This window comes from Dipodomys merriami, unplaced genomic scaffold (assembly GCF_024711535.1).
Source record: "Dipodomys merriami isolate MVZ:Mamm:240054 unplaced genomic scaffold, mDipMer1.0.p SCAF_10, whole genome shotgun sequence".
Classification (NCBI taxonomy): Eukaryota; Metazoa; Chordata; class Mammalia; order Rodentia; family Heteromyidae; genus Dipodomys; species Dipodomys merriami.
In genome coordinates, this window is record NW_027202271.1 from 20,933,283 (window position 1) to 20,945,361 (window position 12,079).

Here is a 12,079-nt window from a genome sequence, read left to right on the forward strand (position 1 = left end):
CACGGACTCGCCGGGCGCTGGTGGCTCACGCCTGTAATCCTAGCTACTCAGGAGGCTGAGATCTGAGGATCACGGTTCAAAGCCAGCCTGGGCAGGAAAGACTGTGAGACTCCTATCTCCAATAAACCACTAGAAAACCGGAAGTGGCGCTGTAGCTCAAGTGGTAGGGCGCTCGCCTTGAGCTGAAGAGCTGAGGGACAGCGCCCAGGCCCAGGCCCAGAGTTCAAGCCCCACGACCGACAAAAAAGAAAACAAAAAAAAAGAATTTTACGGACTCTCCTGCCTGGGCTGGCTTTGAACCGCAATCCTCAGATCTCAGCCTCCTGAGTAGCTAGGATTACAGGCGTGAGCCACCAGCGCCCAGCACTTTTGGTCCTTTTTCTGTCCACTTCTCCCCTCTTCTTGCTTTCCTTCCATCAGTGACTGCACTGCACAGGCATTCCTGCCCAGAGGTTCTGTCATGACCGGAGGAGAGCAGGGAGATTCCTCAGAGCATCCCTGTCCTGGAGAGGGCAGTTGAAGGAGTCCAGCTCTTAGGGACAGGCGGCTGGGGGGGGGGGGGGGAGAGACCTGCTCTGCCTGGCTCTTAAAGGGACACCCAGATGCCATCAGGAACTTGTTCCATGGGATTGTACTACAAATACTAAATCTCCTTTTTTTCTTCCTGGACTACTCAGTCTCCAGCTCATGGTGGTAGGACTGGATGCTACAATTCTTAAGATTCGCTTCCTCCTGTCTCTATTTGAAATGTCATTGTGTAGAGGAAGATGAGAAATAGGAACTTCATTTTCTCACTTTTATTTCCATAGCAACAGGAACAGGACCCCACAAATTTATACATCTCAAACCTCCCACTGTCGATGGACGAGCAGGAGCTGGAGGGGATGTTGAAGCCCTTTGGTCAGGTTATCTCCACCCGAATCCTTCGAGACACCAGTGGGACCAGCAGAGGGGTTGGATTTGCCAGGTGAGGGATGTAAGAGTGGGAAATGGTAAAGTTAATAAAAAGGTCACTTAGGATGCCAGAAAACCTGTGTCTCTCCTCTCTATAAGATACCAAGTCAGTGGTCAGAAATACTCAACAGTAAGTGCTCATGTCATTTTTATTTTTGGCAGTTTTGGTGTTTCAGCTCTGGGCCACTCATTAGGTAAGGCTTCTACCATTTGAGAGCCACACTCTCAGCCGGCTTTGCTTCAGTTATTATAATTATTTTTTCTTGGTCGTGGGGCTTGAACTCAGGGCCTGGGTACTGTTCCTGAGCCTTTTTGTTCCAGGCTAGCACTCTACTACTTTGAGCCACAGCGCCACTTCCAGTTTTCTGGTGGTTAATTGGAGATAAGAGTCTCATGGAGCTGGTGTGTGCTGGTGGCTCACACCTGTAGTCCTAGCTACTCAGGAGGTTGAAATCTGAAGATCGAGGTTCAAAACCACTCAAGGCAGGAATGTCTGTGAGACTTATCTCCAGTTAACCACCGGAAAACCAGAAGTGGAAGTGGTGCTGTGGCTCAGGTGGTAGAGCGCTAGCCTTGAGCTGAATTGCTCAGGGACAGCAACCAGGTCCAGAGTTCAAGCCCCAGGACCAACAAAAAACAACAAAAAAGAATCTCATAGACTTTCCTGCCAGGGCTGGCTTCAAATAGAGATCCTTAGATCTCAGCCTCCTGAATAGCTAGGATTATAGTCATAAGCTAGGCTCTATAATTATTATTTTTATCAATCACTCGGGCTTGAAGTCAGGGCCTGGATACTGTCCCTGATCTCTTTGCTCAAGGCTAGTGATCTACTGCTTTGAACTACAGCTCCACTTCCAGTTTTCTGTTGGTTAATTGGAGATAAGAGTCTGATGGACTTTTCTGCCCAGGATGGATTTGAACCACGTTCCTCAGATCTCTGCTTTCTGAGTTGCTAGGATTACAGGTGTGAGCCACCAGCAACCAGCTTGCTTCAGTTATTTTTCAATCAGGATCTCCTGACTTTGCCTGGAATGGCCCAGACTGCAATTGTATTTATGCTTCCCAAGTAGTTGGAATGGCTTCGAATCACGATCTTTATATCTCAGTCCCCTGAGTAGCTAGGATTTCAGGCATGAACCATCCTACTGATGCTTGGCTTTGACCTTTGTTCCTTTGATCCAGATTTAGACCCAACCAGAACAAAATAAATACATATTTCTTTAGCTAAGTAATTTTTCCATCTGTTACCTCATTTATTCTTTACAACCCTGTGAGGTAAATATTCTCTTTTTTTTGGTTGTTGTTGTTGGTTGTGGGTCTTGAACTGGGGCCTGGGCACTGTCCCTGAGCTCTTCAGCTCAAGACCAGTGCTCTACCACTTGAGCCACCACACCAATTCTGTTTTTTTGGTGGCAAATTGGAGATAAGAGTCTCACAGATGTTCCTGCCTGGGCTGGCTTTGAACCATGACCATGATCCTCAAATTTCAGCTTCCTGAGTAGCTAGGAATACAGGTGTGAGCCACGGTACATGTCAGTATTCTCTATTTTATGCATGAATACAGTGGTTTCTCTAGGGAAAAGCTATCTGTCTTAAGTCTTACAACAGGAGAACAGAGGCCTGATCCTTCTGGCTTGGAGGTCAGTAGAATGAAGTGGAAGGACTAGTCCATCTTTTCAGGTCTGTTGGAAGACCTACGTTCTAGAACAGATTCTGTCACTAACTGCCCTAGTGATACCAGACTTTGGTTCTCAATCAAAATGAGTCATTTTCTTACCCTGTTTCCTAGAGTGGAGTGCTCCAAGCTGCCCTCTTCTGGGCTCGAATGTCATTGCTAAGGAGCTTCCACGATGTAGAGTCCACAAAAGAATAATCTGCTTTTTATTGGGGGGGAGATGATGGGGGGGCAGGCACTAGGGCTTGAACTCAGGGCTGAGATGCTCTCCCTTAGCTTTTCATTCAAGTCTGATGCTCTGTCACTTGAGTCACAGCTCTACTTCCAACTTTTTGCTGGTTAACTGGAGATAAGAATCTCACAGCGGCTGGGAAGGTAGCTCAGTGGTAGAGCGCTTGCCTTGCATGCATGAGGCCCTGGGTTCCATTCCTCAGCACCACATAAGCAGAAAAAAAAAAGCCGGAAGTGGCGCTGTGGCTCAAGTGGTATAGTGCTAGCCTTGAGCTGAAGAGCTGAGGGACAGCGCCCAGGCCCAGAGTTCCCCATGACCGGACCCCCCCCAAAAAAAGAATCTCACAAACTTTTTTGCTCAAGTTGGCTTCAAACCTCAATCCTCAGCTCTCAGCCTCCTGAGGGTAGCTAGGATTACAGGTGTATAGCCCCCAAATGCCCGGCTAATAATCTGCTTTTATCATAAGATTTTGTTTTGCTGGCACATTAATCCCAGCACTCAGGAGTCTAAGGCAGGAGGATTTCTGAGTTCAAGCAATACAATGAGTTCAAGGTTAGATCCTGTCTCAAATAAAACAAAAAGTAGAGGCCCCGGGTTCCATCCTCTACACCATGTTTTTAAAAGTTTAATTTGAAAAGATATTCTGTAACTGGTGTGTGTGTGTGTGTGTGTGTGTGTGTGTGTGTGTGTGTGTGTGTGTGTGTGTGTGTGTGTGTGTCTGTCTGTCTGTCTGTCTGTCTGTCTGTCTGTCTGTGTCTGTGTGTGTGTGTCTCTGTGTGTCTGTGTGTCTCTGTGTCTGTGTGTCTGTCTGTTGTGGGGCCTGAACTCTGGGCCTGGGTGCTGTCCCTCAGCTCTTCAGCTCAAGGCTAGCGCTCTACCACTTGAGCCACCTTTCCAGCCCCTATAACTGTTTTTTGAAGTTTGAAAACTTTTAGACTAAGTGATTTGAGAATCCTGTCTTGTCTTCCACTGTCCTGTCTGGCAAGAACTTCCAGTGGACTCAGATTCACGAAAGGAATGTCCTTCCCCAGAGGGATAAAGTAGCTGGGTAGCACCACCTGCTGGCAGGCCTGGGTATAATCAAACAAGAGTTCTAGACCACACATCACTTTTTTCTGCTTCCCTATTCCTTCCTTCCTTCCTTCCTTCCTTCCTTCCTTCCTTCCTTCCTTCCTTCCTTCCTTCCTTCCTTCCTTCCTTCCTTTTTTTGCTGGTCCTGGGACTTGAGCTCAGAGACTAGACACTGTCCCTTAGCTTTTTTTTGTTGGTCGTGGGTCTTGAACCCTGTCCCTGTCCTCTTCAGCTCAAGGCGAGTGCTTTACCACTTGAAACACAGTGCTACTTCCGGTTTTCTGGTGGTTAGTTGGAGATAAGAGTCTCACAGATGTTCCTTCCCAGGCTGGCTTTGAACCTCAATCCTCAAATCTCAGCCTCCTGAGTAGCTAGGATTACAGGCATGAGCCACCAGTGCCCAGCGATAATTTTTTTTAACTTGTCATTGAACAGTAATCTGAAGTGTTCCAATTGCATTGGAAGCAGATGATTGGAAACCATCTGACTTATAAAAAGGGATTTAGACCTCATCCTTCCATTCCTACTGTTGAGGGTTCTTTTTGTTTTTGTTTTCCAGTCATGGAGCTTGAACTCAGATGCTGTCCCTGAGCATCTTTTTGCTCAAGGCTAGCACTCTACCTATTGAACCACAGCACTACTTCCAGGTTTTTCTGTTTATGTGGTACTAAGGAATCAAACCCAGGGCTTCATGCATGCTAGGCAAGCACTCTACCACTAAGATACATTCCCAGCCCCTGCTGTTGAGTTTTGCTGGGGTTTGAACTCAGGGCCTTGTTCAACTAGTGCGCTATCATTTGACATATGCCTCCAGCCCAACTTTTTGCTTGTTATTTTAGAAACAGTTTTACAGACTTTTCTTCTCAGGCTAGCTAAGAACCACAATCCAGTGCCAGGCTTCTGCTATTGAGTTTTAGGATAGGGGAGAAGTTAGTTGAGAGGAATGATTGGGAAAGGTGACTGGGCCTTACTCATTAGGAATCCTGAGTCTTCATTCTGCACATGAGGGTAGGAGTTTACAGGAAGCCAAGGCTCTGAAACATTGCATGCATACCTTTGAAAACAGTATACATGGAGGTCACTGAAGGAGACCGAGCTAGGATTCCTAAGGTGTGGTTTTCTCTAGAAGATTCTATTTGAGGCCTTTTTAACATTTATGTCCCATACTGGAATGGCTCATATTTTTAGTGGTTATTGGCACTGAAAATATACCAAGATTTAATTTAAATATGAGCAAGTGAGCCAGACACTAGTGTCTCATGCCTGTAATCCTAGCAACTCAGGAAGCTGAGATATGCAGATCACAGCCCAAGCAGGAAAATCTGTGACTCTTATCTCTGGCTAACCAACAAAAAACACCAGAAGCAAAGCTGTGACTCAAGTGATAAAGTGTTAGACTTGAGCAAAAAAGTAAGGGGCAGCACCAAGGGCCTGAGTTTTAGGCCCAGTATACCTTGAAGACTTCCATTATTTCTTTGAGGATCCCCTACAGTAGCTTCCTGTGGAGACCATTAGCTTGGGGATACCTACAAGATACCTTGAAACCTGAGTTTCTGGTCATTCATTCTGGAGAACGTGGGGACTGGGAACTTTGGGCTTTCTCTGACTTAGCATGGATCCTGGAGAAGCGAGAGCCTAACCCTTCTTGTGCTCCTTAGGATGGAGTCCACAGAGAAGTGTGAAGCCATCATCACCCACTTTAATGGAAAATATATTAAGACACCCCCTGGAGTGCCAGGTAAGGCGGGGAACCACGCTAAGAGCCGAAGGTGGCTCCTCCCAGTGGAGATCGTGGTGAGCAGCTTAGTGGTGACACTCAGCCATCTATCTGTTCTCTGTCTTGCCAGCACCATCTGATCCCTTGCTTTGCAAATTTGCTGATGGTGGACCAAAGAAACGACAGAACCAAGGAAAATTTGTGCAAAATGGACGGGCCTGGCCAAGGAATGGAGACATGGTAAGAGACCTTCCTCTGAGGAATCAGGACTGAGGACACAGGAGTAGAATGACCCTGGCAAGCTGGAGAGCTATAGACATCCCTGAGAGGTGTTGGCCACATCATGCTTTGGTGTGTGCTAGGACCGTGGTTCTACAGCCTGCATCGTCAATGGAATTCAGGAGCAGCTGGAATGGGACGTGTTGGGACTTTGATTGGATGAACTGCATACACTAGAACCTGGGCATTCTGGGATTGAACTGTTCTTTTCTTTATAGGGAGGTATGGCCTTGACCTATGACCCAACCACAGCGCTTCAGAATGGGTAAAACTTTTTCTCTCTCTTTTTGGTAGTAAGGTGGCTTGAATTCAGGCCTTTGTGTTTTCTAGGCAGGTGCTATAACACTTGAGTTTCCCTCTTTCTATATTGCTTATTTTATTTTAATGTTTTTGTATGCCAGTACTAGAATTTGAACTCAGGGCCTCAAAAATCTTGCTTAGCTTTTTTCTGCTCAAGGTTTGTGTTCTACCACTTGAGCCACCCCTTCACATGTAGCTTTTTATTGGCCAATTGGAGATAAAGGTCTCTTGGATTTGTCTGCCCGGGCTGGCTTTGAACCTCAGTCCTCAGATCTCAGCCTTCCTAGTAGGTAGGGTTACAAGCATGAGCCATCGGCACCTGGCTTATATTAGTGAATTTTGGGGTGTGGGGGGTGTCCAGTGGGGCTTAAACTCAAGGCCTGGGCACTGTCTCTAACTCTTTTTGCTTAAGGTTTGAGCCCTACTACTTAGAGCCACAGCACCACTTCTGGTTTTCTGGTGGTTAATTAGAGATAAGAGTCTCATGGGTTTTCCTGCCCCAGCTGGCTTTGAACTCCAATCCTCAGATCTTAGCTTCCCTCCCTGAGTACCTAAGATCACATGTGTGAGCCACCAGTGCCCAGTTTATATTAGTGGGTTTTGTTTTTTGTTTTTTTTGGTCGGTCATGGGGCTTGAACCCTGGGCTTGGGCGCTGTCCCTCAGCTCTTCAGCTCAAGGGGAGCACTCTACCACTTGAGCTACAGCACCACTTCCCATTTTCTAGTGGTTTATTGGAGATAGGAGTTTCACAGTCTTTCCTGCCTGGGCTGGCTTTGAACCTCGATCCTCAGATCTCAGCCTCATGAGTAGCTAGGATTACAGGCATGAGCCATTGGCCTCCAGCCTTTTTATTAGTGATTTTTGAGGCAAGATCTTCATGCCTGGACTGGGCTGCATTGTGATCCTCCTACTTGGCTTCCCCATGTTGCTTGGGTAATAGGTATGCAGCACAGCACCCAGCCATTGTGCTCCCTCCCTGCGCTCTAGCAGGGAGACAAACACATACCACTGTGTTCAAGCATTAGTTGAGATTGAGTCTTGTAAACTTTTTTTTTTTTTTTTTGGGTCCGGTCGTGGGGCCTGAACTCTGGGCCTGGGCACTGTCCCTCAGCTCTTCAGCTCAAGGCTAGTGCTCTACCACTTGAGCCACAGCGCCACTTCCGGCTTTTTCCTTATGTGGTGCTGAGGAATTGAACCCAGGGCCTCGAGCATGCAAAGCAAGTGCTCTACCACTGAGCCACCTTCCCAGCCCCGAGTCTTGTAAACTTTTATGCCCAAATTGGTCTCTTACCACAATTCCTCCCAAGTAGCTAGGATTAGAGGTTTGAGCCACTGCACATAGCGGGCACTGGTGTTTTATATGATCAAGACATCTGAAAATGGCAATGGTATTGATTTTTATTTTCAAATAGAGTTAGTGGGAAGAGATCATGCCTTAATCAATCAAGGCCCTTTCCTTGTGCATTCCTGTGGCTCCTCACTGAATCAGCTTCTTTTCTGCAGATTTTACCCAGCGCCTTATAACATCACTCCCAACAGGATGCTGGCTCAGCCTGCACTCTCTCCTTATCTGCCGTCTCCTGTGTCTTCCTATCAGGTATGCTCATGCCCCACAGAGAGCTGGTTTTCCCTATCACATGTTTTAGATAAAGGATTATAAGGCTAGAAACTACTTGTTTGGTTTTTCTTCTGTATATATTAAACTCAATGTAGATATACATATATGTATATATGTTTTTTTTGTTTTTTTTACCTGTACTGGGGCTTGAACTCAGGCAGGGCCTTATGCTCTGGTTTGGCTTTTTCACTGAAGACTAGCAGAACCACAGCTCCACTTCTGGCCTTTTGCTGGTTAATTGACAATAAAAGTCTCAAGGATTTTCTGTCTGTGATCCTCATAGCTCAGCCTGCTGAGTAACTAGAATTATAGGTGTGAGCCACTGGTGCCCGGCTGTACCTGGTGTATATGTTTTTCTTGCTCTCCACGCAAGTAAACCTATGTTCATTTTCTTTTGGCCTGCATTTTTCCATGTTATAGTTCAAATGGATATCTACATATGCACAAGGTTTGGGGAATCATTTTATTTTACAAAAATCAAAGCATGCTAAGTTTATACTGTAGCCTCTTTATTTAGTGTATCTTTGACTAGTGACAGTTGTGTGAGGTCTCAGCAATAGCTGGGGTTTATAGAAATATACATAGGGGGGCCCTACCCAGAGAGCCTAGTAAAAATAGTGTGTGTGTGTGTGTGTGTGTGTGTGTGTGTGTGTGTGTGTGTGTGTGTGTGTGTGTGTGTGTGTGTGTGTGTGTGTGTGTGTGTGTGTGTGTGTGTGTGTGTGTGTGTGTGTGTGTGTGTGTGTGTGTGTGTGTGTGTATACAGGTTCTGGGGCTTGACCTCAGGACTGAGCACTGTTCCCGAGCTTGTTTTGCTCAAGGCTAGTGCTCTACCACTCAAGCCACAGTTCTACTATAGAGGGTTTTGCTCTAATGATTTGTTTATTTGTTTAATTTTTGTCAGTTGTGGGCTTGAACTCAGGGCCTGGGTACTGACCCTGGGTCTCTTTTGCTCAAGGCTAGCATTCTACCACTTGAGCCACAGCACCACCCAGTTTTCTGGTGGTTAATTAGAGATAAGTCTCATGGACTTTACTGGTTGGATTGGCTTTGAATCATGATCCTCAGATCCCAATCTCCTGAATAACTAGGATTACAGGCATGAGCCTCCAACACCTGGCTTCAGAAACATTTTTTTTGTCCATTGTGGGGCTTGAACTCTGGGCCTGGGCACTGTCCTTCAACTCTTTAGCTCAAGGCTACTGGCTCTACTACTTGAACCACAGCTCCACTTCCAGGTTTTTTGGTGGTTTATTGGAGATAAGAGTCTCACTGGACTTTCCTGCCCAGGCTGGCTTTGGACTGCGATCCTCAGATCTCAGCCTCTTGAGTAGCTAGGATTACAGTTGTGAGCCACCAATGCCCAGCTTTCCAGAAACATTTCTATACCTCTGTTCTTACATAGAAATCTATGCTTTTACTTCTGGAAGCTAGAGTCCCAGGAGTGGGATTGCTAGGTTGAATAGTATATAGATTTTTAGTTTTAGAAAAGTTGACAGATTCTTCCACAAGATCTGTGTCAATTCACTTCCTCCCACAATGTGGGAGGAGTTCCCTCTCAGCCACAGGTGTCTTTGCTTTCTTCTTTTTGTGCTGATACTGAGGCTTAAACACAGCCTCATGTTCCTACTTGACTTTTTCAACTCAAGGCTAGCTCTCAACCATGTGAGCCATACCTCCATGTCCAGCTTTTGCTGGTTAATTGGAAATAAGCATCTTGCTGGTACCCAGCTGGAACAGCTGCATTCTGATGGGGTATTTCAGCTTTTGAAGACTTTGCTGCTCAGGGAGCTGAACAGTGGTTTCTAAGAAGAATGACATTTTTTTTTGTTTGTTTTTATTTCCATCAGAGAATGACACAGACATCGCCTCTACAAGTACCTAACCCATCCTGGATGCACCACCAGTCATACCTCATGCAGCCTTCAGTGAGTTCCCCCATGGGCCAAAGCCAGAGAGACAATTTGATATGAAAAAAGACAAAGGGCCGGGTGCTGGTGGCTCATGCCTATAATCCTAGCTTCTCCAGAGGCTGAGATCTGAGAATTGTGGTTCAATGCTAGCCTGGGCAGGAAAGTCTGTGAGATCTTTTTTTTTTTTCCAGTCCTGGAGCTTGAACTCAGAGTCTGGCACTGTCCCTGAGCTTCTTTTGCTCAAAGCTAGCACTCTACCACTTAAGCCACAGTTCCACGTCTGGCTTTTTCTGTGGTACTAAGGAATCAAACCCAGGGCTTCATGCATGCTAAGTGAGCACTCTACCACTGAGCCACATTCCCAGCCAATGTGAGACTCTTATCTCCAATTAATCACCGAAAAACCAGGGATAGTGCCAAGGCCTGGAGTTCAAACCCCACAACCAACAACAACAACAAAGACAAAGGGCTTGGATGACAGGAAATGTGGGTGTGAGTTCTGACACAGTATCTGAGGAAATGTGGGTGTGAGTTCTGACACAGTGTCTGGTGCAACTCAACTAGAAGCCCTTAAATTCTGTGAGTTCATCCTTGGACAAAGTTCTCCCCCATCTAATGAACAGAGTACTTGTTCCTGTTTCAGAGATGGCTTGCTTCTCACTGGAGTTTTTAATTTCCAAGATTTAAAAATATGTCTTTGGGGCTGAGAAGGTGGCTCAGTGGTAGAGCGCTTGCCTTGCATGCTTGAGGTCCTGGGTTCCATTCCTCAGCACCACATAAGCAAAAAGAAAAAAGCTAGAAGTGGCGCTGTGGCTCAAGTGGTAGAGCGCCAGCCTTGAGCTGAAGAACTGAGGGACAGCTCCCAGGCCCAGATTTCAGGCCCCACGACCGGACCCCCCCCCAAAAAAAAAATGTCTTTGTGGGCTGGGAAGGTAGCTCAGTGGTAGAGTGCTTGCCTAGCATACATGAAGTCCTGGGTTCGATTCCTCAGTACTACATACACAGAAAAAGCTGGAAGTGGCACTGTGGCTAAAGTGGTAGAATGCTATCTTGAGCACAGAGAGACCTAGGGACACAGCCCAGACCCTGAGTTCAAGCCACAAGACCAGCAAAAAATAAAAGAAAAAAGTCTTTGTTGGGTGCAGATGAAGGTGAATCATACCTGTAATCCTAGCTACTCAGGAGGCTGAGATCTGAGGATCACAGTTCAAAGCCAGCCCAGGCAGAAAAAGTCCATGAGACTCTCCTCTCCAACTAACCAGTAAAAAGCCCGAACTGGAGCTGTGGCTCAAACGGTAGAGTGCTAGTCTTGAGCAAAAGAATTCAGGGATGGCTCACTCAGGCCCTGAATCCAAGCCCCCAGTACCAGAACACAAAAAAGTCTGTTTACTGGGCATTGGTGGCTCACACCTAAAATCCTAGCTACTCAGGAGGCTGAGATCTGAAGATCACGGTTCAAAGCCAGACCGGGCAGGAAAGTCCGTGAGACTTTTATCTTCAATAAACTACTCAGAAAATCAGAAGTGGTGCTGTGGCTCAAGTGGTAGAGCGCTAGCCTTGAGCTGAAGAGCTGAGGGACAGCACCCAGGCTGAGTTCAAGCCCCATGACCGACAAAAAAAAAAGTCTGCTTTCCCTGATCCTAGATGTCTTCAATCTCTGCTGCAGGCAGCTTCAATGAGTGCTGCTACCTAACATTTTCCTTTGTTGTGGCTTCTAGGGCTCAGTTCTAACACCAGGGATGGATCATCCCATTTCTCTCCAGCCTGCCTCCATGATGGGACCCCTTACCCAGCAACTGGGCCACCTCTCGCTCAGCAGCACAGGCACGGTAAAGCAATCTATTTCTAAACAGAAATTCCTATACAGCAGCCAGCACCGGTGGCTCATACCTATAATCCTAGCTACTCAGGAGGCTGAGATCTAAGGATTGCATTTCAAAGCCAGCCCAGGCAGGAAAATTGGTGAGGCTTTCATCTCCAGCTAATCACCAAAAAGTCAGAAGTGGGACTATGGCTCAAGTGGTAGAATGCACCTTGAGTAAAAAAGCTAATGGAATATACCTAGGCCTTGTGTTCAGACTAGCATACAAATAAATAAATAAGCCAGGCACCAGGGCTCACACCTATAATCCTAACCACTGAGAAAGCTGAGATCTGAGTATCGTGGTTCAAAGCCAGGCTGGGCAGGAAGGTCTGTGAAACTCTTACCTTCAATTAAGGAAAAAGCTGGAGGGGCTGGAAAGGTGGCTCAGTGGTAAGTGCTTGCCTTGTACCACATAAGCAGAAAAAGCTGGCAGTGGTGCTATGGCTCAAGTGGTAGAG

General features: G+C 46.5%; 1 protein-coding gene across 3 annotated transcripts in view; it reads left to right on the forward strand.

The window, feature by feature from the left end:
• Positions 1-12,079, forward strand: part of Rbms2 (RNA binding motif single stranded interacting protein 2) — a 50,267-nt gene that overhangs the window by 34,848 nt on the left and 3,340 nt on the right. For 2 of the 3 annotated variants that reach the window (XM_070043371.1, XM_070043361.1), the window contains 7 exons: positions 810-967; positions 5,591-5,670; positions 5,780-5,889; positions 6,147-6,193; positions 7,733-7,826; positions 9,695-9,772; positions 11,476-11,586. In XM_070043371.1, the coding sequence (XP_069899472.1) occupies positions 810-967; positions 5,591-5,670; positions 5,780-5,889; positions 6,147-6,193; positions 7,733-7,826; positions 9,695-9,772; positions 11,476-11,586 (678 nt within the window). The remainder of the gene's footprint in view (positions 1-809; positions 968-5,590; positions 5,671-5,779; positions 5,890-6,146; positions 6,194-7,732; positions 7,827-9,694; positions 9,773-11,475; positions 11,587-12,079) is intronic. The other variant, XM_070043370.1, reaches the window with a different exon arrangement.